The sequence below is a fragment of the Erithacus rubecula genome (assembly GCF_903797595.1).
Source record: "Erithacus rubecula genome assembly, chromosome: 3".
Taxonomy (NCBI): Eukaryota; Metazoa; Chordata; class Aves; order Passeriformes; family Muscicapidae; genus Erithacus; species Erithacus rubecula.
In genome coordinates, this window is record NC_136689.1 from 135,732,184 (window position 1) to 135,757,020 (window position 24,837).

At 41.1% G+C, this 24,837-nt stretch overlaps 1 protein-coding gene across 1 annotated transcript in view; it reads right to left on the bottom strand.

Annotated features, from left to right (window-relative positions):
• SNTB1 (syntrophin beta 1) overlaps positions 1 to 24,837 on the bottom strand; it is a 108,116-nt gene that overhangs the window by 40,718 nt on the left and 42,561 nt on the right. Inside the window, exon 2 of the mRNA XM_079300108.1 lies at positions 12,543 to 12,759. Coding sequence (XP_079156234.1) covers positions 12,543 to 12,759 — 217 coding nt within the window. The remainder of the gene's footprint in view (positions 1 to 12,542; positions 12,760 to 24,837) is intronic.

Genomic DNA, 24,837 nt, shown 5'->3' on the forward strand with positions numbered 1-24,837 from the left:
GCCAACTATATTTACACACCCTAAAGTCTAAATCCTCAACTGTCTGAATTGTGCTACTGGCAATTGCTGTACGATCTAGACAAGAAAACCTCAGGAAATGGAGCTCATGGATTTCCACCAAAACCCCAGGACTCCTGTCTCCACAGTCAACTGGGATGGAGATACTAAAAGAAACTTTAAATCCTCTTGGAAGCCCATGGGCTCTGACTGCAGTCAGATGCTGAAAGTACTGCATCCCTATAAACTCTTTCCTTTTCTGCCTTTCAGCCCACGCTGCTTTGATTCACCAGTCCAATTGGATGATGCTTTCTGTATAGCAGCTGACTGATGGCATTTCCATACTTTCTGAAAAGAAAAAAATATCAGTGACCTTAGTAAACTCCAAGACTAAGGCACTTAAATGTTTTCAGCAGTCTAGCCATTATAGTTTTGATTTGTTCCTTGGCTAAACTGACCACCTCTTACTGACTTCTGTTTATCTGCAGTTCAGTGATAAAGTTCCCTTAATTCCCCACTGAACTGAAATATTTAGGGCAATGCCACAGCTGTGTTTATTCTCACACTCCACCACAGTTATGTAAATACTGCATATGGAGCTGTTTCTGATAAAGCCCATACCAACCCAAAGGAATTATATGTTAGCTCTAGATGACTGCCAAGATGCGCGGCATCTCTCCAGCTTGGCAATGCATATGAATGATATCACATTTTCTCAGAGATCATTTGGCAAACCTTACAATAAAAGAGTAATTTTCTCTCTCCTTCTCAAAGACCTCAGTGAGTTGAGGAGTGTTTCCAGCATCCCCTTCTCCATGGCAGAACATGGGGGTGACACAAAACTCAGTGCTTCCAAATGCTGTAACCTGGCACGTAAGAGGAAACTCCCTCCCTCTCTTCATTAGACTTTTTACTTCACAGAGGATCAAAAGAAATTTAGAGCAAATGTTTGGTAGACCATACACATTCCACGTTTGATAAAGCTTCTTTCTGTAAGTGTTCATCATCTAAGAAATACCTTTTATCAAAACTCTTGAAAGTAATTCTGCCACCAGCATTGGCTCAGGACCAAATCAGGCACTGAGTTACACTTCATGACTCTTCCTGGGTCAGATTATGTATTCAGTGACTGATTAAAGTGTGGAGTAAATCCCTTGAAGTTAATGATAAGCTGGAGCCAGAGTTATTGAAGTCCATCTCACTACTTTGATTTTGCACTGGCACAGAGGAACAAAATAGTCTGTCACAGACTTTACAATCTTAAAGATGAATTGAAGGTCAAACTGTTCACTCTGTCTTCTCCATCACCATCTGCACATGAAACCACAGTAAGTAATTCTGGTTTTTTTCTGAGTGTACAAACATAGGAGCCTTTCCAGGAAAAGGAGGGATTTAGAAGAACACAACCTGATTTATATTTATATAGTTGTAGGTTTTGTTATATAAAATAAAATTTTAAAAACTATTAAGGTTCTTTTAAATTGTACATTCAGCATCAGGAGATGAACCAGGAACAGAACACATTAAAATTAAGCAATGGAAACTTTGAGCTTAGCCTGCAAGGAAAATATTCCAGAGATACTGTTAGGCTCGCAATGAATTCCCCAGAACACTCTCTGAAGAAGCATCTTCATTTGATGAACCTAAATGGAGGTGAAAGCAATTTTACCAAGCAAGCGCTACTTGGTAATCAAGTGGAATTTTTCTGTGTGAAAGGCTCTTGGTCCCCTTGCTGCCAGAAGGATACTTGCTGCATTAACAGTTACTTGGTGACTTTCAACTTACACTGCTAAAACTGATGTAGATACTTTCCTGGGAGCTGGACTAGACTGATGTCCAACCAGAGGGTGTATATATCACTAATGAGCTGTCACAGTTGATTTCATTTCTATTTGCCACCAGCCGGGCTTTGATAAAAGGAATGTCAGTGGAGTTGTGCCACATGCAAGTAAAGAAAGGATTTGGTTCTGCACTGGACTTGCTCACACCATTGCATGCAGATGCTGACCAATCTGCAGACATCACACACTGCCTTCTCCACCCAGAGCAACCACAAAAGTAATTAAATAGTTTATAATGTATATGGATATTAACGAGCAGGACTCTTACATCACAGTGCCAAAAAGATCTCTTATAATTTACTCTATTGATTTTTTTTCTTTTATATTCTGGTTGTAATTGTACTGAATATTGGTAATCCAGGAATATAGAATTCAGCCTTCTTCACAGTGGACTCAGCACAAAACAATGGCAAAAGAGCTGTTTCAAGGAGCAGTTGGGGTGAATTACTTACCACAAACAGCATTATTTCATAGAGATGTCAGGAATTTGATTTAACTTTTAAAAGATGCTGAAATTTTAAGAAGATGTGATTGGTATATTCAATACACTGACCACAGCTCCCTAAACAGCTGTTTTCCCTGAAGGAAAGCCACAGCCAAATTCAAAGCAGCAGCAGCAAAGCAAACCTTCTGCTGCTGGAACTGCATCTGGGCTTGGCAAAGAGCATATGAGTGCAGCTGCTAATAGTTGTAAAGGACCCCTTCAAATTGAGAAGAGGTTGGAGGGTCTCCTGCTGCTGCATAAGTAAGAGATCAAGGGTTTAGAGATTAATTAGATATCTTCTGAGAAGGAATGCCACTGCTGCTGTTAGGAAGCACTGAAGTAGGACCAAGGGGAAAGAAGAGGATGTGATCCACAAGCATGAGTGAAAACTGATATGGAAACAGGAAAAATCAGTAGGGCTGCTAACAGATCAGCTCTGTCTCGTGGATGAGTTTGTCACAGAAGAAAGTCTTGCTGGAAGAGAGAAGCAGCAGGTGCACCTTATCTAGTAGGGTATGTCTCAATGTCTCATTATGTTAAGATCTACTTTTTGGCTTCCATGATCAAGAAGCCCAGGGATCACTGCTTACTTGCCAAGTGAAGCAAAACCAAAGCCAGAGAACCATGGCTACAACGCCACAAATTCCTTCTGGATCAACTGCTGGGCTCTGAGTGCTGTGGGGAGAGGCAGCACTGGGAGCCAGTCCCCCAGAGACACTGCCAGCTGCTCTGGGGACAGCACACATGGGTCACCTCCTGACACTTTCACAACTGGCAGCAGACCTATCTTCTCACTGAACAGACACAGAGACTGCTGGAAAAACTATATGTAAATGATGAGAAGAAGTAGCAAATTCAGCAAAACTCTTACTACAGTAAAACAGGAATTTCCATCAGCAGAAACACAGGAGAAATCAAGCTCGAAGTGACTGGAGGGTGTTAAAATAGCAAAGTATTCACACACAGCCTAAGCACTGAGGATCAGCCTCAGCATGTACCAACACTGAGCTGGGGCACCTCTGACAGCAGCCAGGGCTCACACTGTGGATGTCACTTGGTGCCACACCTGTGACTACAGGAGGTGCAAGAAGGAGCAGCTTTAAATACACCCGCTGAAAATCCTGCTCCTTAATTAATGGCACATCAGGCCAGATCAGAGCTGTGAGACTAAATCCAATTTGCAGAAGGGCTGGTAGGTGAGGGAAAGCCCAGCACTGAGCACAGGACAGCAGCCAGGCAGGAAAAAGCCTTGAGACTGTCACTCTCTCCAAGCCATTGCACAAAGACTCTGGGGACTGGGAGCATAGCAGGAAACTGAAAACCCTGCACATCAACTTTCTTTCTTAGGGGATCTGAGCGGTCTTTAAAATGGTCTTCAGCATTATTTAGCAGCAGCTTGAATGTCAGCACTTACATAACTTTACATACAGATGCACATAAAAACATGATTAACTATTTGTTCTCCTTTTTCCTGCAGAAGTCCCTCACTGCTTTTTGTTTCCCTTTATTTTTTGACACATTTTTTCTTTTTTACAAAAGTGTTTGTTAAGTAAAGTCTGCTGCAGTTTTTCACTCTCTGGGTTTTTTTGCTCTGCCTTGCTGTTTGGCTTCTTCTTTAATCACTTTTTCTTCATTTGTGTTCCTCTCTTCCCTCCATGCATTTCTCAGAGCAGTTCCTTTCCCCTTATTTCCATTTCTCAGCTCAACCCTCTACAGCTGAAGCTAACTGGAAAAATCAAAATTCTTTGACTTTTTCTAAACTCCTCTAATCTGAAGTAACAGCTGAAAAAACCCCAAAATGCAACACGAAACCCCACCAGAATATAGGGTTTTTTTATTATTTAAACATTTGCACAGGAAAGAAAGACTTTGGTTAAAAGTTTGTTAATCAAAAAATCCAGCTGAAAATATTCTTCCAGTCTCAGTTACTGCCACCTCCTCGTCACCCACATCCTTCCTCACCACCCAGCTCACAGTGACACATTTTATTCTTGTCAGGTCACGTTCAGCCCACACAGACACACACACACACACATAGACATAAAGTTTTATTTACAGTCACATATATGCATGCATGGACATTGCTTTTGAGTTACACATGCAGGAGGTTTACCCATTCCTATTTGATTGATGCTGGAGATGGGAAGGACATCAGGAGCTCACCTGTATGGCCCCAAAGGATGGGGAAGGGAGAAAGCCCCACGGCATTATGCCAGGAGAAAAGAGTCATCTTTTTTTTTTTTTTTTTCAAGAAAATGAGACATGCCTAGTCCCAAATTCACCAGGACCTGCAGAGATTCAAGGTCAGTCCTGACATGCTGTAACTAACCAGTTATCTACAGTTATCTATCTACACTGGTATCTCAAACACCCTGCAGGAAAACTCAGGGATTTCCACTGTGTCCCAGATCCTAGCACATCTCCCAGTAATTCAGTTTTCAAACCATTGCTCAGAGACTACAGCAATCTTTAGGACATTAGAAACATATTCTAACATGATTTAACAGAATAAGAATTAAATCATGAAGGGAAAAAAAACCAACGTAATGATGTTCACTCTAGTTTGGCCATCTGTCTCAAAAAGGACAAAAATGCTCATCTTTATGGCAGGGATAGTCTTGCAGAAATGCCTGATCTCAGTGGCCTTTCAAGAAAAAAGAAGAAACTGAGGCTAAGAGAAAAATTGGTATGATCCAGACTAAAGTTGTGGGAACATTCACAAACGACAGAAAACAACTATTCGGCATAATGAAAAACAAATTTAAAAATCACTATCAAATCTCAAGACATCACTGCCTTGAGGCTTCAGAGCTCCAGCTCCTACAGGTTTGGAAAACTGCCCTTCATCAAGACAGATGACTGCAGCTTAAAACTGCACCAGCAATTGCAGAGCTGCCCAAAAACCAGATGATGTAGATGACAGAGAACCGTCAGACAACAAATTATAGAACCATCAATTACTAAATCTATCAGTCAATGAATTATTAATTGTAGCAGTTAATGACTTGCCCCAAAAATATTGTTATGAGAGAAAAAAAATGCAGTGTTAGAGGTCTCTGATCTGAGAACCCTAGCCCTGCATGCACTGACCTGGCCACTGAGAAGGGTCCCACGGCCATGCAGTGAATAGAGGAGGAAGAGGAGTCCTTCCCATGACCCATCCCACAACTCCACTCCTGCTGCCCATACCCCAGCTTCTTCTACCCTCAGAGTACTGAAGAGGGTGTAGTCAATGCCTTTTTAGCTGAATTACCTAACTTCTCTCAGCTTGAAAGAGGCAGCAGTAGATAAACCTCAAGTGCTGTCTACTTATTCATCCCTTCCAATAAAGAGCAGATTTTGTAAGCAGATTAGCACTTACAGGAACACAACAAGAGACATCAGCTTTCACACAAAAGCTGGATTTGGCTCCATTATAGTAAAATAGTAGCAAAGTTTAAAAACACATTTTCACCATGACTTTGAATTCACAGCTTTTTGTGGGCAAGGCTGTAACAGACCAAAGACACTCTGACAGCACAACAGGGTGATTTAAGGTTGAGGGGAGAGTCAACCAGAGTTTCACCCTGATTATCCTCACTTTTTTTCTTTTCTGGATTTGAATTACATTCTTTCAAGTTGCTTTACTTTAATGTTGGATTGTTGATACAGTAATCTAAGGAGATAATAAACACAGCCCACCAAACCAAATGCTAACAAAAATTCTTGATATAAATCAGACTCACTTGAGCAGGCTCAATGACTTCTTCAAAGGACTTATTGATATTCATATAGTAAAACATGTCTGTACCAATAATGATAATTAACTGCTATGTGCCTTTCATCCAAGGATCTCAAGCTGTAGCTCATAACAACACTATGAATTAAGTATGGTCTCTGCATTTCACAGAAGTTCTTCAGGCAGACAGCAGCTCAATAACAACACAAGGAGCAAAGCACAAATTGCTTGAGGAGATATGGAGGGTGACTTTTAATACTGGTAATGTGCCCATTATATATTTTTATCTATGCTCTGTCCCCCATTCAGATGTTCTTTGTCTTTCCTCTGCCTACCTACAACATACAGTAACAGAAAAAAGGCCCAAGTTTCCTAAATCAGAGCCCACTTCAGATAAATCTGTACTGTGCACTAAGAAAAAAAAATAATTTTCCACCTCCCCAGGAAACCCCACAGAGCTGTGGATTTCCATCCTGGGTGGAAATGGATGGAAACAGTGCTGGAAATGTGCCATCACCTCCTTATCCTTGCTGCAGGGCTGAGCCTTTGCCAGCACCTAACCCTATCTGTGCCTGCTGCTGCCAGTGTCATGGACTGTGCTCAGTGCTATCCAACTACCTCCTAAGGCAGAAAACAAGACAAGTGTGACCTGTGCTCTCCAGGAGTGGCTGTAACTCATTCTGGTTCTCTGGTCACTCTGTGGCAGAGCCCTGCCCTCTGTGAGCCCCAAAGATGGGGCTGACTTGGGGAAACCCTTCCCCCAACAGCAGAGAAAACCCCAGGCTGCAAAGGGGCACCCCTAAGCCACCCTGCTCTGGGAGGAGAACTGGCATCTGCTCTGCACACCAGGGCCTGCTCAGACCTGGCAGAACCAAGCTAAGGTCCTGTTCTGAACAGGGCTAAACAGGAGAGAGGCAGGGTGGGGGCATGAGCCAGACCATGTTTTCCTCAAGAAAATACCCAGAACATTCTTCACTGCCCAATACTTGCTTCCCTGTCCTCACAGTTCTCCTTAAGTTATATAAGCAGGAACTTGAAGAAGTGCAGGAGCTCCTTGGTCTTTCATTCCCTCACCTGCTTCAAGATGTTTGTCTTTTTATTGCATTTTTACAATCTTCTGCTTACATCTTATATTTGTTGTGAGCATTCGTGACTCAAGTTGTTTGATGCAAGGACTTGTTTCTACTATGTCATATTAAATCTGTTTGAAGCTCAGTTTTCTTCTTAAAGAAGCTTGAACTTTCATTTTCATGTCTGATTGTAACAAAAGTACATGCAAATTCACTAGAATCTGTTTTCTATTTAAGATTTTGAAATGCCATTTTAGAATCACACTATGCTACTTCATGCTGCATAAGTAACATACTTGTATACCAATTACAGTTCAAAATGTTGCATTTCACTGACACTGTTACTGTGCATTGCTGAAATTACTGTTATTAAATAATGTAAAAAGAAATTATTATTTAAAAATGTGTGCAAAAAGAAGTTTGGGGAGCAATGGCTTTGCAACAGATCTTGTGAATACTTTGTTCAGTGAATCAACATTTCCCAATGCAAAAAAAAAAAAAAAATCAACAAAAAAACCACCTCAAAGTAATGAAGCTGCTTGAATCTATTGCTGCCCTTGGAATAAACAGGTCTCAGTCTGTCCTGTTCTGCACCTCCTTGATGTGTTGGGAAGCCCAGGCAATTCCCAGATGCAGCTCACTCTGTTGAGACCAGAATGAATGGATACCAGCCAGTTCTTCTGCACCCTGTAGTGGGTTGACCCAATTCCAGGCACACACCAAAGTTTCTCTGTCACTCCCCTCCACTAGTGGACAGGGGACAGAAAATATAACAGTTTCCTAAGTTGAGATAAGGACCAGGAGCCATCACTCACCAAATACCATGACAGACAAAACAGGCTCCAACTTTGGGAAATTAATTGAATTTATTACTTACAAAATCAGAGCAAGATACTGAGAAGTAAAATAAATCTTAAGAACACCTTCTCCCCTCACCCCTTCCTTCCCAGGCTCTACCTAATCCCCTCCAGGAAGACAAGGAATGAGGGTTGCACAGGTTGTTTCTGCTGCTGCTCAGGGAGAGGAGTCCTTCCCTTGCTCCAGTGTGGGGCTCCTCTCATGCAGTTCTTCATGAACTTCTCCAGTGTGAGTCCATCCCATGGGCTGCAGATCTTCATGAACTGTTACAGTGTGGCTCCCTTTCCACAGGGTGCAGTCCTTCAGGAGCAGGCTGCTCCTGCATGAATCCCCCATGGGGTCACAAGTCCTGCCCCCAAATTTGCTCCACCTGGGCTCCTCTCTCCACAGGCCCCTGCCAGGAACCTGCTTCACACAGATTTCCCACACCATCACAGACTCTTTTGGGCATCCACCTGCTTCAGCATGGGTTCCTCCATGATCTGCAGGTGGATCTCTGCATCCCTGTGATCCTCCATGGGCTGTGGGTGGATCTCTGTATCCCTGTGATCCTCCATGGGCTGTGGGTGGATCTCTGCATCCCTGTGATCCTCCATGGGCTGTGGGTGGATCTCTGTATCCCTGTGATCCTCCATGGGCTGAGGGTGGATCTCTGCATCCCTGTGATCCTCCATGAGCTGTGGGTGGGTCTCTGCATCCCTGTGATCCTCCATGGGCTGTGGGTGGATCTCTGCATCCCTGTGATCCTCCATGAGCTGTGGGTGGGTCTCTGCATCCCTGTGATCCTCCATGGGCTGTGGGTGGATCTCTGCATCCCTGTGATCCTCCATGGGCTGAGGGTGGATCTCTGCATCCCTGTGATCCTCCATGGGCTGTGGGTGGGTCTCTGCATCCCTGTGATCCTCCATGGGCTCTGGGGCACAGCAGCTGCCTCACCATGTTCTGCACCAGGGGCTGCAGGGGAATCTCTGCTACAGCACCTGGAGCACCTCCTGCCCCTCCTTGCTCACTGACCTGGGTGTCTGCAGGGCTGTTTCTCTCACACGTTCTCACTCCAACCTTATCTAGGCACAATTATATCTTGAAAGTAACTTTCTTATTTTCCTTTTTAAATGTGTTATCACTGAGGTGTTACTGTGATTCCTGAATAGCCCAGCTTTGACCAGAGGTGGGTCCATCTTGGTGCTGGCTGGCATTGGCACTGTAGGACATGCAGGAATTTTCTGACAGCTTCTCACAGAAGCCACCTCTGTAGCTCCCCTGCTACCAGACCTGGCCATGCAAACCCAATACCTATAGAATTTACCTCGTGAATTTTATCTTCTGATTGTAATTCTCAGTCCAATCCTGAAATGGGCAATGATAGGAAAAGTTCACTGCTGGGAATTTATCTTGGGACATTTTTCCTAGCTTACAGACCAAAGTAAATCTTTCCCATCAGAGGGCCAAATCCTGCCAATGAGTAACCTTATCATTAAGGCTGGACTCTGCTGAAGTTCCCTCTGGGGATCACACTGCTCTGGACTCCTGACACTGGAAGAACATGATCAGTGCACACCAAGGGCTGACAGGATCAGGCCTGGGTTTAGCTGAAAGATGTGCAAGCAGAATTTCAGGGTGACTTCAAAAGCAGATGAGAAAACCTTTTCCATCCACATAGCACTGTCACATTTCTCCAGGGAATGTCATGTCTCCTGTGTTATGTAAAAAAGGACCTTTGTATTATGTCCCAAGATTTTAAAAGCACCAACAGAAAAAAATTCACTGGAGAGACATTTTTTTTCTCCTGTTCCTTAATATCATCACCAGAAATTGATGAAAAGCTTTTTACACTGCAGAAAGATATTCTGCTTATTGGCATTACTAGCCATGATCATTTCCACAAGTCTCTTCACTGGGAGGAGATGCTTCTCAGTAAGGCCTGATATTAACCTTTGCTGCTGCCACCAAAAAGGTCACTAATGTGAAAACACAGGCAAACAACTGATTCAAGTATCAATTATTTTAACCAGTTTCTTCTAGCCTAAAATACAAACCCTGCACCTACAGAAGAATGGCATAAATGCTCTGCAATCTCCTGTTGCCTGCCACGTTATTATTATTATTAAAAATTCCTACATATTAATTTTGGTATTGCTTTGTATTAAGGATTTTCTCCTTGCCATCTTACAGCTCTTTTTATCAGGTAACAGAAAAGATAATTCCAAATCTCCTCCAGAGTGAACCCAAAGGTAGACTAGGTGAAGAAGACATCTGAGAACTGCTGGCTCTAAAAGCACCAGACTTCACTTCTGCTCCAAAATAAAAAGATCATCAAACCATCTGAGAGTAGACATGGACTTGAGAATCTCTGAACTGGGGTCAGTCTTCCATGAGAGAAAAAAAATCCTACGCAGGGCTACCAGCTCTAATGGGGGAAAAAATACTCCTCCATGTCCATTAAATCTACATTTTCCTGCAGCTTTCTAAGAACTGGAGATAATTCAGTGCCAAGTATTTCTTTTTGGGTCTCTTAACATAGGTATCTTCTCATGCTGAACATCAAATCAGTTCATCCTGGTCCCAGAAGACCTGCACTGAAGAAATGACTGCACTGGAAAACCCAGGCTTTCCATGCCTACACTTGCTAATAAATGAAAATTAGCTCAGTTATAGTCCAAAGGAGCCCTTTAATGGCCAACATATGCTGTGGCATCCTGCCAGCAGAGCTCTCTTAAAGCCATCCAGCAGAGTGACACCATCAGTTACAAAATCTATGTGTCAGGTCACCAGGTTATGAAACAGAAGTGTTGTAAGCATGCAAGGACATGGATTAGGCTCTGCTGTGAGCAAGGATAAAATTATTTTTTTGGAATCAGATTACTATCTTGGAAGGCATTCCAGTGGGAAAGGGTCACTGCATTGTTATTGCATTTGTACTGGGAAATACGAGTTCCAGTGCTCAGAATTGTTAAACACTGAAACCAGTAAAGATACTAATCCATGGGGTGCTACTACAACACAGCAGCTAGCACAATGGTGAGGTACTGCATGCTGGGATGGAAAAATCCATCTTAGACTGCACTGTGCTGGACTACAGTAAAAATCAGAAGTCACTCTTTCCACAGGAAATGACAGCAACACAAAATGAAAACTATGATAACAAGCAATATGACTCTCCCACACATTACTTCCTAGTAGCACTGTAGAACACATACATTTATAGCATACATCAAAAAAGTCAGCTCCATTGGAGAGGTATCATGAGCCATGAGTGTCCCTCTGAGTCAGTCCTGGCTCTCAAACCAACTTGGGGCCAGGAAAGTGACAGAAGGTAAAAACCACAATGAAGTCAAAAAAGAAAGGGGAAAAATATGAGAAAATAAAGTCAACACAGGCAAAATATCATTAAAAAATGCGACCTGTATGAGTATTATTAAAATACACTCCATGGCAGAGAGAAAGACAAACTCTCAGACAAGTGATACGGCTGTCAAACCTTAAACTACGCAGATGTACGTGGAAAACCAAAGTGGCCAATATCAACAAACATCTTGATCTAAACTGAGAAGGCTGCTAGGGTTATTTCTGGTTTACAATTGCACTTTTGCAGCAGTCAGTTACCACTGACTATGGTGGCAACCACCACGTGAAATGAAGAGCCGAGGCAAAGTAAAGCCATACTAAACAACAAAGCATGGAGGGAGAAAATTCAAAGGTCAGACAAATATAAAAAGGAAAGATAGAAAACTACACAGATACTAACTAATAAAGTTTCTGAATTGCAGCGCAAGAGATTACAGAGAAACTCATCCTTCCCAAGCCACTTTTTACTCTCCTCACTTCTCCTTATCCTTCTCTGAAAATGAAAATGTAACTCTTTTTCATGCCTATATGCAAATGCTGAGAATCAAAGGCATTACACCCAGCTTCTGAGCACTGCAGAAAAACAAAAAGGCCATTATTTGGATGGAGAATCAGTCTGTATCACTGACTTGACTGTTCTCTTTTTTATTAGCAGCTGTTAGAGAAGGGATCAGGGAGTGTGCTGGTGTAGTGCAGCTGTTCCACATATGTTATAAATAAAGGCTGGTAAAACCTCATCCTATTTTTAACATTAAGGAAAAAAAACCAAGTCACAAAAACTCCCCATTAATGCCTTGTAAGTGGAACTCTTCTCCCCTTCATGACTTTAATGTCCAAAATTGAATACTCAAACCAGACCATTCTTAAAACAATATTCATTAAAAAAAAAGGAAAGAAAAGGCAATTTAGTGGAATCAGATGTAGCCAGCCTGGAGGATGTAACCAATTAGTGTGTACAGTGTCTTTTCCTTCAAAAGAAGACACTTAATCAGGATGAAAACAACTCCCTGAGATTCTATTTCCAACAAAAGTGCTGGATTGCTGCATAGAAGTTTCTCTGGCATAACCCAAAGCTGAGCCACACTCACGTGGCTCAGACACCAGCACCCCCCCTTCCCAAAGCAGCGCTCCCTCCCCTTGCTGGGCTGCCACGTGTGGCCAGAGGGGAAAAGCTCAACAGCCACTCAAAGTGGAAGTGAAATCCCAGCCCCAGGCAAAGCCCCACTGACCTGTTTTCGGGGTCTGCCACTGTCATGTTGCGTGTCACGTAGCACATCTTGAGGGGAATGGTCTTCCTGTCCCTGTGTATGGAGAGCTGGAGCTGCGCCGTGGGCTCGGCAGAGGCACAGCCCAGGCGCGGGGACTCGGGCGGAGGCGTCTCCCACCCGATCTCCGACACCGGGGAGCCCTTCTTCACATAGGGGGTGGCTTCTCTCATGTATTTCACTGTGGAAGAGACAAAAGAGATGGAAAACAATAAATGAATGAATACTCAGGAGTTGCATGTCCGTGTGAGTTCTCTGGACTGGTGTGAACCCTCAATGCTGTCCATTATTTCTGCTCACTGAGCATCCCAGCATGGGAAGCTGTGCAAATACAGAAGATGGAGATGTGCCTGCTGCCAGTGTCAGTGAGGTGCTAGCAGTAAAATGAGGGAAAAGAACAGAACTGGCAAAGGAAGATCATACAACCTTAGAGGGTAAAGCCAGGAGAGCCATCCCACCTTTCTGTGACAGTGGGTAAGCAGTCATGCAACAATTGCTTCATACAGAAGCCGTGAGTTGTCTGAGCTACAGGATGTTTTAAAGAAAGATATTCAACCAAGTGACAGTGAACCTATTATTCCCCTATCTAAAATGTTCCAGCAATACTTCCAGTGATTCCAACTCACATCTTGCTTCTATTTCACACTTGTCAGTGTCCTATCACTAATCTCAACAACTATTTCTGCTTGCTGGGAAGGAGCTTTACCTAATCTAGTTGTACATATATATATATATATAGAGTAAACAAAACCCAATTCACTTCTTAGTTTTCTCTTGGGGAAATAAAATTGACTTTGAGCCTTTTGTGAGAGTGAAGGTGTCAGATTAGATCTCAGCCTCTTCCGGCCTTTTTTCCAGAATGGATAAGAAGACTGAATGCAGGATTCTGAAAATATCTTACTGCATTAAAACTCAGTACCTCTTTTATATGTATATTTCATATTCCCCACTTTATGCAGGCAAATACTGCAACATTTTTCTCTTGTTTTTTAATTCTTTTGGTAGTTTAAGCTCTCTTTTGCTTTTACTATTGATGTGCTTGGCAAATGTGCCAGCCACAGCCTCCTTCCTTTTCACAAACCTGATGGAGCTCAGACAAGATGTCCCATTTAAGTGCCCTGGTTAAGCCAGTACTCCTCCTGTACACAGCTGTGGCTGCATCACTGGCTGCTGCCACTCGATTGTACCCACAACTCCATCAGCAGTGACATGACCTGGAAGGGCCTGGGCATTGTGAACTTCTTTGGGGAAGTTATTAAAATGCTGTGAGAGAACATTTCAAGGAAATGGTGTAGATCATCATGCCAGCTCAGCTGAAGAAGCTGGGAACGACTGAATAACAAAAAGGTGGGTAAATTAAAAAAGGGCATTGTGGTGAAGGATGTTAAATTAGGGAAAGCTAACTGAAGTTTCTGAGTTCAAAATGAAAGCAAGAGAAGCATTCAGAAGAGTGGAGAAGAACAACAGTGTTCCTGTCAAAACCACAGATCAGGTGATTAGCTTCAACAGCACTATTTTCAAAAAATATACTTCATAAAAATTTTACCAAGAGAGAAACCAATACAAATCTAGAGTCCAGGCTCTGTGAGCACCTATTGCTATTTTTACTCTAAAACACCTCAGTGAGCATTTTACCATTGTTCCTTTTATCCTTTTTCAAAAAATCTGTTAACTTCAATCACAAGGACTTCTGTATTTAGGTATGCTATGGGATATGTCTTTTTGAGAAGAACCAATTTTATTGAAAATTATCAGAAAGGCTGTTCACTCAACACTGATGTTTCTATTTCCTTGTCTGATCCTATTCTGAGTATTTTCTTAAATTAATTCGTTCCCTTCTCAGGAAAGACATGGCACAGAATTCCACCAGGCTTCCAGAAACTATTTCAGGCAAAAGAGATGAGATTGATTTTTTTAAACTTTTTAAATATCTACCTAAAGTCCACCATCTAAAAACCTGTGTCACCTAACTCCCCAAACCAGTGCTCATCCTTGGGTACTTCAAAAATTACATGATTTTCAAAGGTGCTGAAGATAAACAGTTGTTGCCAGTGTCATAGGTTTAGCAGTCACTATTTCAGGCTGCATGTACTCACAGCCTTAGGGAATCCAAGAAACAGAACAGACACAGATGTGGTGAATCCATTCCTGTTAACACTGAACGAACAGGACTCTGTCATTAATTTACACGAGCAGAACATTTGAAGCTGTGAAAATCACGTTCAACTTCAAACAAAATTTTGTTCCCTTTAAAACTAGAGATTAATGATTGATCTGTTGAAAAAAACATTTGCCAGCAAATGTGATTCCAAACAAAGGTCCAGGTCTCAATAGTGTTTCTATTTCATCCATGCTATTTTTGTCCTTTTTCAGTTGCAGCTATATCCATTCAACCTTAGCATATTTTAATTAAGAATAGGAGAGAGGGGCAGGGGAAGGAAGGAAGCTGAAGTAAAAAATTGGCTGAAAACCTAAGCAGGAACACAAAATGTGAATTTAATTCCCTTGAGATGGGACAGAAGAAAAGAGGCAGCCCCTCCATGTGCCAAAAGCCAAGTTTCCTTGCAATGTACTGGTGAATTCATGGCAGCTGCAGTGTTTCACAAAATCCCATGAAAAAGGAAGCAGGAGTAGGGGGAGAGCAGAAACACAATCCTCTTTGCAGAAACTGAGTCTCAAAAACAGCAAAAGCCAAGAAAACTACCTTGAGGAAGTACATCCTATGAAAATTCCTTCCAGCTTCTGAACTCACAGACATCTAGTTTCTACATCTCAACAGAAGATGGTTGCTCAGCCCCAGGGATATGAATAAAGAGCTATCAATGCACTGATAAACTGCTAACATCATCTTCATATGAAATTTCACAGTAGAATGAAAAAGTGAAGTAAACAAAGGCTTTCTGTTAAAATAAAAAAATAAAAAAATTCTAGCTTCTATTAATAACATCCCACTTCCTACTAAACACAAGCTCAGTTCTCTGGATTCATGGCTGAATTCTGCTGGGTTTTGCAGCCCAGACTTTATGGATGTTGCATATTCAGGTGTGTTTCACATTTTAAAAGCCTCCAAATGGATACATATAAAAGCACAAATAAAAGATGTGAGTGGAACAGGTGGCAGAACTTGATCCATTTTTTTTTGTTATTATCTAAACTTGAGGGCCACTGATTTCCATTTACTTCATCAACATCTGTAATTAAATGTCCATGACCAAAGCTCAGTTTATGAATTTAGCTGAAATCAGGCACACACTGTTCAGATGACTCATAAGTTTTATCAGCAATTATTGCCTATTTACCTCTAAATTCTGGGTGCAAATACTGCAGAACATGCTGTTTTATAACAATACACCAGCAACCCTGCTACATACAGAGCAATTTAGGATGACCCCACACATTTACATTTTGCAGCCCGTTCACAAACCAGTTCTTAATCCACATAGCAAAAAACAAGTTGATCCCAGTATCTATTATAGGCATATTCCTGTTCCACACTGCACTATCTGAGAATCATGGATAGAGCAAACTTAAACTGTTTTTAAAGTTTTAAAACCAGAAAAAAGATTATAGAGTCTGTTGGACATTAAAGCAATAATGTGGATAATACTCTGTTTTCAGAGCATTATACTCAAGAGCTGAATTTCCTTTTCAAGATGGTAGCACAAATTCAGTACTGAAACATTTAATAAAAATAAATAAAGCATGCCATTGTATAACAGCTCTGAATTATAAATAGCTATTTTATAGGCATGTATACACATATATATACCTTTGGAGTATATACATATGTCTAACACATATACAAATATAAAATCTGTATTTATATAAAAATGCCACAATCTTTAAGACCATCAGAACACTGCAAACACAGAAAACAACATGGAGGGACTTAGAAAAAGATTCTAACAGTTTTATTATTATAACTCAATTTACTTATAAGCAGTAAGTTTAGTCAGAAGTTGTCTAAACTCATTTGTTTGATGCTATAGCTCAGCTTCAGAGATCCTTATATTCAGTACTAATTAATGATCCATACCCTTTTGCTGCCCCACTAATAAGAAACTGCGGTCAGGCAATTAAAATTCCAATCTCCGGAGTGCCCCTCCCCACAAAGAGAAGAGGAAGAAGGGAAGTGGCAATCAAATGAATTAATCCACTGATACACATTGAAATATTTTGGATTTATTTTTTGATCTGCAAGACAGGCAGTGCAGCTTCCAAAAAAGCACTTCATTTATTCACACTTCTGCCAAGTCCCAAGACTCCACAATTAATCCTTTGTTACTGTTTACAGATGACTTTTTTGGGGGGAAGAAGCAGGCTTTTAATGAGAGAAATACTACAGAGCAGCTTGGTCAGGTTCTTGGCCAGATGCCTTTCTGAGGAGCTGGGACTCTTCTGACACATTCAGACTGTTTCCTAGGAGGGAATACAAAGAGCACGAGGGGAAGCCAGCAAGCTAGAGGAAAGCTCTTTTGTTACTACAGGAATGAGGACAGGATGTGTAGGTTTACAATACCAAAGTAATAGGAACAACATAGCCGAATCTGCTTGAAGACACTTGATCAAGGAATTCCCCTTTGCAGGAGAAAAGCACAGAGAGTCCTCTACCATAATACCAGAATTTGCCTGCTAGGCTTTATGTGAGAGATCAAATTTCCTCTAAACTCAAGCCAAGTGCATGCCTTGTAGTGAAGCACTGGATAAAAATGAGATGAGCTGCTGGTGCCACTATCAAAACTAAGTCCCAAAGAAAAGAATTTATCAATCAGACCATCTATAAAGATGTGTCACATGATCCTTTCAGCAGCTTCAATATAGGCATAAACCAAAAAACAGTCAACAATCCTGCTTGTCAGTGTTCCCACTGTATTTCCTACAGAAAAACTGTTACTATGTTTGGACAAGTATTATCCATTAACATCATCTGCTTTCCCCCATGCTGAAATGGATTTGAAATAGTAAACCTCTTGATCTGCCAAAAGCATCAGATCTCCACCTCTGGAAATGATAGAAATTAGTTAAAATAAACACCTTGTGAGAATAAAAATCTCCTTTATGCTCTGGCCATTTCTCACACTGTAGTGAGAATGTTCAGTTTCCCATTTTCTGCTGTTTTTAAATTCCACTGAATTCAGTGTATTCAGTCTATTCATCTGCATAAGAGGCTTGGATTTAAATCATAAGGGGCTGTTTCTAAATCCTTTAAAAATACATTGCACTTATTATGCTTTTTATATGGAATACAAGAATGAATGTTTCAAAATAATAACTTCAGAAAGATCCAGGAGACAAACACATCTTTAAGATAAAGTTTACCTGAGAGAACCACCTTAGCAATTGGTTCCAAAAGGTAGCTAGTAAGCAATCAGGCTTCAAGGTTGAGTTTTCAGTAGGGTACAAATAGGCTGAATTAAAAATATCAACAACTGCATTTTAAAAATATAAAGAATACTTCACAGTGTCCTTTTAAATTTGCAGCTGCTTTTATAGGGAAGGTGAAGCTATGTTAAGGAGTGCTATAAGCACCATCACACACTTTGACTCAACAAATGAAGGCAGTACCTTCAAAGTACCTTGTAATAAGCAATTTTATGTTGTTGAGAGAATTTCTTTGTCAACAAAGTAAGAAGATTTGCAGTTCTGGCCCTATCAAACAGGAGAAAATGGGACTAAATAGCTATTCTCAGGAAGACATGCAAGGGTGCATTTTGTGAAACCTCATGGTTTTGATACCTTGAATAGGTCACAGTGATTAGTCACACTGTGTTATCTACAACAGGCTTCAAAAAAACATAACTCACCACCAAAAATGTCTTAGAAGTTAAGAAATGGCAGGGGAAAAACCAGCACAGGTCTTGGCTGGAGCAATGGGCAGCCCCTGTGGATGCTTCCTCCTTCCCATCTGCACCAGGGACCTCCAGTCTGATTTCAGCACTTGTGAAACTCACACATAAATGGAGATTACATTCCCAGGCCACCCCACGCTTCTGTGTAACATCAAAAATTCTTCCATTACTTATCCTAAGTTTCTTTGCTGTGATGTGGGTCTGATTCAGCCACTGATTCCCTACACCTGACGCTTCCCTTTAGCAAATTTCTTCAAGAGTTTCTGAGTTTCCTTAGCATAAATGTTTTCTAGGGAGGGAAAGCTTTGTGTGTCATCTTATGCAGCATATCAAATTTGTCACCTGTAAAGCCTCCAAATATTAATTCATTTTCATTCCTCCACAAAGCCATGGTTTTGGACTGCCCATAGAGCAGGATGAGCAAAGCACACAGCCCATGCCCCAGCAGCCTGTACCACCAGCCTGAAAGCTTCCCCTGCACTCAGCACTCCCCACTCCTCTCTGAGCTCACCTGCAGCTGGACACTGTTAACCATCCCCCTTCAGCTCCTCTGTGGGCTGTATGTCCATGGTCTAATAATCAAGTTCATGTCTGAAGTTAACAGCATGCATGCTTGAGGAAGCAGGACGAATTTCAGGGCTGGAGTGAGATTTTCTGTATTTCAGTTCAAAACAGATTAACAGAAACTAATCAGACACAAACTTGCATCACACAGAATCACAATGGAACTGGAGGCTGGAATATGTGACACGAGCACTTAAGCTCATGAAGAGATTAAAAGCATTCACAGGTTGTCAGTAACCTGGTACACAAAAATTTCAAACTGAAAGTAATAATAATGATAATAAACTAAAGGCAGAATGTTCCCATTGGGTGTTTCTCAATACTTTCCATTATAATGTCCATTACTCATACCTGCTACGCTGAATGTGCTACAGTTTCCTTCAAGTAATTTAGTTTATTTTAAATTTCAAAGTTTCTGTTTCAGTCAATTGGATGTATTTAGTTTTGATATGTCATTAATAATAATTGCATGAATTTTAGAGTCAAGGTCCCATAAGCTATTCATTTATCTTTCAAAAAATGTACGTACTGCAGCAAAATAAATGCATATACATCTCTCTCTTCAGAATCTGAAAAACAAATCTTAGCCTGTAAATCCTAGGTACAATGTTTGGTTAAACAGAAGATGCTTATAGCTTGATCTAGGAGACACTGCTGCCATCTTGAAGAGCTTCTACTCAAAAGAATCAGGACTCAGTGGAGAACAGGGAACAGCTACATTGCACAAGTGTCTCTTACCAAATAAACTACAAATTGAAAAACTACTGCCAAAACCTGAAGGCTGTAGCTATCTAACCTACTACATTTTTAAGTAAAATGTGACACAGCTCATTTGCCACATTGTTATGTGACACTGAACTCTGCAATTAGAACTGTGCAGCTCTTTCATAATGGAAATGGAAAACATCTGAAACTGGCAATTTGGGAACTGAACATGAAAATTACCAGTAGCATTTTGAGAAAAAAGCATTGTGGGACCTGTGAGTCACTCACTGATAACCAAACTGGAGCTTCTGCTTGTCCCCAAGGCAGAATGTTTCCTAAGTTTAGAAAAAAAAAAAAAAAAAAAAAAAAAAAAAAAAGAGCTGTTTAGTCAGATGATATTAGGAGTAGGTAATCTTACTCCAAAGTACAATAGAAAAATGTAACTTAATGTAAAGCAGTGAAATGGACTGAAATACATGTCTTCAATGGAACTGTAGCACTCCTATTTCTAAGGGCCTTCTCCTACCCAAAACTGACACTGTCTTTTAAAATCCTTTCACTAAATCTCAGGAATAAGTTGAGTCAGAATTTTTTGTGTGCTGCTCATGCTTATTTCCTTGCCTATGCCAGTATTTATAGATCCCTCTCCCATCACCCACACACTCAGATGGAATTCAAGGTGTCTGGCATTGCCAGCATGCTATAATTTTTCTATTTACATGAGTAATCTCAAGTGTCAGAACAAATATTTCAACTGCTAGTGATTATGTGAAAAATACATAAGGGCATTATGGTTTTAGAGGATGCTGTTATTTCAGCAGGCTCACAAATCATTAAGTAGGTACAGGGTAGACTGAAAATGGCACTCACTGAGAGGGAAATTATTATGCTGTGTATGATTGTACCTGTTTTACAGATGGCTAAACTGACACAGGCAAGTTAAACTGCCTTCCTCAAAGTCATGCAGTAAGTCACTGAGAGAGTTCTCAGCATTACACTCAATTTCTACCTATATTGCTTTCCCTGTTTAAACAACTCAAAGAGATCCTAGTGCCAGTGAAAACTGGATTTGCAATGTCTATGTCTTCTCCCTGTGAGAAGATCTTTGAAGACCTTCTGAGATCTACAGGATTTATTTTGAAGAGCAGAGCTGTGATCACTTGCAAGGTTTCAGTTCATCCTTTGCATTTTTCACTGGACAATACCAAGAGCTTTGAAAATGAACAAACTCAGGGCATGCATTCAGCTAAAGACCTGCTGTAACTCCTGTGGCTGGACTGTGCACCAAAAGGCAACAGATCAACATAAAAGTCCTTGTTTTGGGGAATCCTTTAGTTTGCAACCTTACCAACAGGACAAGCCAATGGCCATATCCAGAATCCTCAAGTACCAGAGATTATGAATCCCCATATGGGGAAGGGAGGAAGGAATATGAACACTATTTAAGTTCAATGGCAAACACAAATCCTAAACTGATTAGGGGAAACTGGGATGAATGTTTCTGACATATTTCTCTGTTTTTACATAAATCAAGAGCACCTTTGCCTGGTTCTGAAGTCCAAGCAGAGTCTCACACTGCCTCCACTCTCCCTAAAGTAATTTGCAAGATTACCCAGCAGGAGAGTGGCAGACCTGAAAAGAGGTTTGGCTGAACACCTATTTCCTGGCTCATCTAAGGCTAGAAGAAAACGACATGAAGCAGACAGATTGCTTGCTGAGGCACTGGAAGGGAGAGAAGAGCTCTCATGACACCACCCCTTGTATTTGAAGGGGTAAAGGAAACAGGACTGTATATACAGGAAGGGTGATGAAAAGAGTCAGACAATGAAATATTAAACCACATCCTTGTGCCTCAGCTCTTTGGCTCCCAACTGAATGGTGCTCTTTTCTACCAGGGATTATGGTTTTCTCTAGGAATAATCCACTGAAATCCTATCAACAAACTACAACAATCAACAACTAAAGAATAAGCACACTAGTCATTAGAATCGGCTAAAAGGTTTTCAGAAACCACCACACTTTGAGCAAGCATGGGAAATTCTCAGAACTGATGCACAAAGAGAGTCTGAGACTGAAACCCAGCTGTGCTGCCACAGGACCATGGATGGCTCTTTGCATCTCAAAGTCTCTTACCAAGATGACAGCTCCTCTATTCTCATCCCTGAGGAGCTATAGTTACTGCATCTTAAAAAATTCCAATGATCCCTGATGGAATATGGCCCTCCTGGAACTTTGGTGCATAATGCAATCTGGGGTGAGAAATACTTGGGAGGAGGGGCAGGTTTATTACTTTTAAATAGGTTTATCTAGAACTGTTCTACAGACAGGTTCTCAAAAACTAATTAGTGAAGACAGTGAACAAGGGAAGCAATGAAAATCCTCACAAAAATACTGGTATCAGAAACTGTTTTTTTCCGTGAAATGGTTCTGTGAACTACTTTTAAAAAATACATCTTCATTCAAATTCTTTTCTTTCTCTACAAACAAAGCAGAACTGTGAATTGACATTTTGATTTAAAATGTCTTTTTAAGATCAAACTCCTTTTCTAATAAATATTGCATAGAGTTTCTCAGCATCCATTTTGTCAGCTGGAAAATTTATACAGTTATGATTCTATTAGGTTTCTTGCAGTGGACTGGGCATTTAATCAATGAGAGCAAAGAGCATCTAAATAGGGTTAGGCTGCAAATTCCTTTCAGTGAGAAGTTAAATCCCCATTAGCTTTGAGCCATAAGCCCCCCTGGGTTTAGCATGAAGCTTAAAAGATAACTCTGTGAGGGGTCATGGCTCTTTACTGAGGCACAGAAAGCCTATTTCACAGATTGCCCTGCAATAATAATGTAAATATAATCCTGTTTCAGTGGGCACTTTATCCTTACAGGAAACAAGCAATGTTTTCCGTCCCAGAAAAAAAAAAAAAAATCACATTAATCTTCAATTTAAGGGTAAAGTAATTCCCTGCTTTATTCAAGCCCTATTATAGAGAACTACTGAGTCTGTCGTGGCCCTGTGCTGGTGCTGGGGCAGCAAAGTGCCCCCACCTCTCTGTAGGGCAAGACTGGCACAGGCTGCTCCCAGCAGCTGCTTTCAGCAAGTGAAGTTGACTCGGCACATCAAAACACGTTTGCTAAACGCCGGTTCTGACTGTTTCAGGTTAGGTCAAAGCCAGGTTAAAATAGTACAACCTATTGTTTTTCAAAGCCTTCAAACTGCCTGCCAAGTACTTTGTGGTCAACTAGCACAAGAGGCTGATAACAGGGGCTGGAAAAGAAACTGGCAATTTCAAGCTGAGCTTCAAAGGGCTGTAATGAAATGCAACCCCCGTTCAAATCATCAGAGAGAAAACCATTTGTTTAATCAGTGAGAAGAATGCTAATTTGTTTGTATCTCAAATTTATTTGCCATTTGTACTACTGGACCACTTACCAGGATTAGTGAGGAACTAGGGCATGACAGCCTCAGATGCTGTGCAAACACAGAACAAAAAGCTGGTCCCCTCCCAAAGATCTTAGACATCAAATACAAGTTAAAGGACAATAGGGACATGACAAGGAAATAAGCAGGCAGAACAACCCACAGTAAAAACTATGCATGTATCTCCCCGTGTTGTTACAGCTGTATTGCATTCCCTGTACGGGAGACAGCAGTAGCAGGTGCTGTTTGTAAAAACACTGAAAAAACAGGAGTGGGGTGATACAGTTGCTAGGATGCTTTTACAATTAATAGTGGCAAGAATTTTCCATTGTTATCACTGCTACTTCCGAAGCAGGGATTCAATCGAGACAAACTTTCAGCACCACCTCAGGCATAAAAGGTTTTCACACTGGAGCTGTAGCCTGAATTCTGCTGATATAAATATAAATATAAAAGCATTTGTCTGAAGCAAGGACAGCTCGAGTGACTGGGAGCAGTTGGAGCAGTTAGCCAGATGAGGATGCCCAGCAGAGCCTGTTGGGGCAGGCAGACTAGCCTTGAGGCAAATACAATGAAAAGTCTTCAATCCATGTGCAGATTAACAGCAGCTCAGCTGAACTTCACAATCTCTGTCTTGGCCTCGTGTGTTCAGGCCAATTCGCACAAAATGGAAAAAAATACCCTGTTTGTATGACTGTCCTGTGAGACCTGGGAATAATCCTGTTGCAAAAGGAAATAAACTTGCAAGTTTTGCAGACTGAAAGCAAAGGATGTACAAAATACATGTGTATGCTTCATTAGTGTAACTGGTTTTCTTTATGCTCTGGTGTGGGAGTACCTTTGAAATGAGTAGCTGAAAGCTTTCTCAGCCACATCATCTGTGCTTTTACAGAGGCCTGGGGATACACAACAGGGATAACTATCTGTTTGAGGCTTGTTTGCTTTATTTAGCTCAAGGGCAGGTCTCTCTTGCTACTTGCAGAGAGCACAATCAGATTATATCAGTGCTGCTGCTTTCTTTGCCTTTTTAAAAATTATTTTTTAACAGCAGCAGCACTGATGGGCACAGACAGGGAAAGAATGTATCAAGAATAATTTCTGCCTCAAAGAGCTTCTGATCTCAAGGTCACTTACAATTTCTGCCAAAGTCACTGGGTTCATCATCAGTGGGAATTAGCTCAGGTCAAATGGTCAAAGCTGAAGATATGAATAGTCTATAAAGAGGAAAAGAATGGGAAGTGGGAGGAAAACTAATCCTGGCAGGTTATAGAGCAGCAGAGTAGCTGTTGAACTCCAGTTCAACAAGAGATATCCCAAATGGAACCACTGGAAAAGAGCTTTGTCAGCTTTAGTGCTGACACCATACCTCAGTGCAGATTGTCAACATCAGCCTGCCTGTGTCCCTGCAGGGTGACTCTTCTCTCATCATGCACACCAAAGGTCATCAGAATATTACCAACATATACTTCTATATTCACCTAAATAAGCTGACTTTTGGGCTTATCACTATTGTAGATTTGTGCTCCAACTTTTAAAGGAGAAGTTTGAAACTCTAGATTTCAGCAAATACCAGAAACTGATAATTCAATATCTATACCATACTCATCTACAACTCTTTTTTAAAGACCAATTACCCCCATTTTAGAGGCCATAAGAGGCTGAAGTAAAGTTGGTGGCAGATTGAGACCCTAAAGCAAAACCTTTGAGTAATCTGCCTTATTTAATT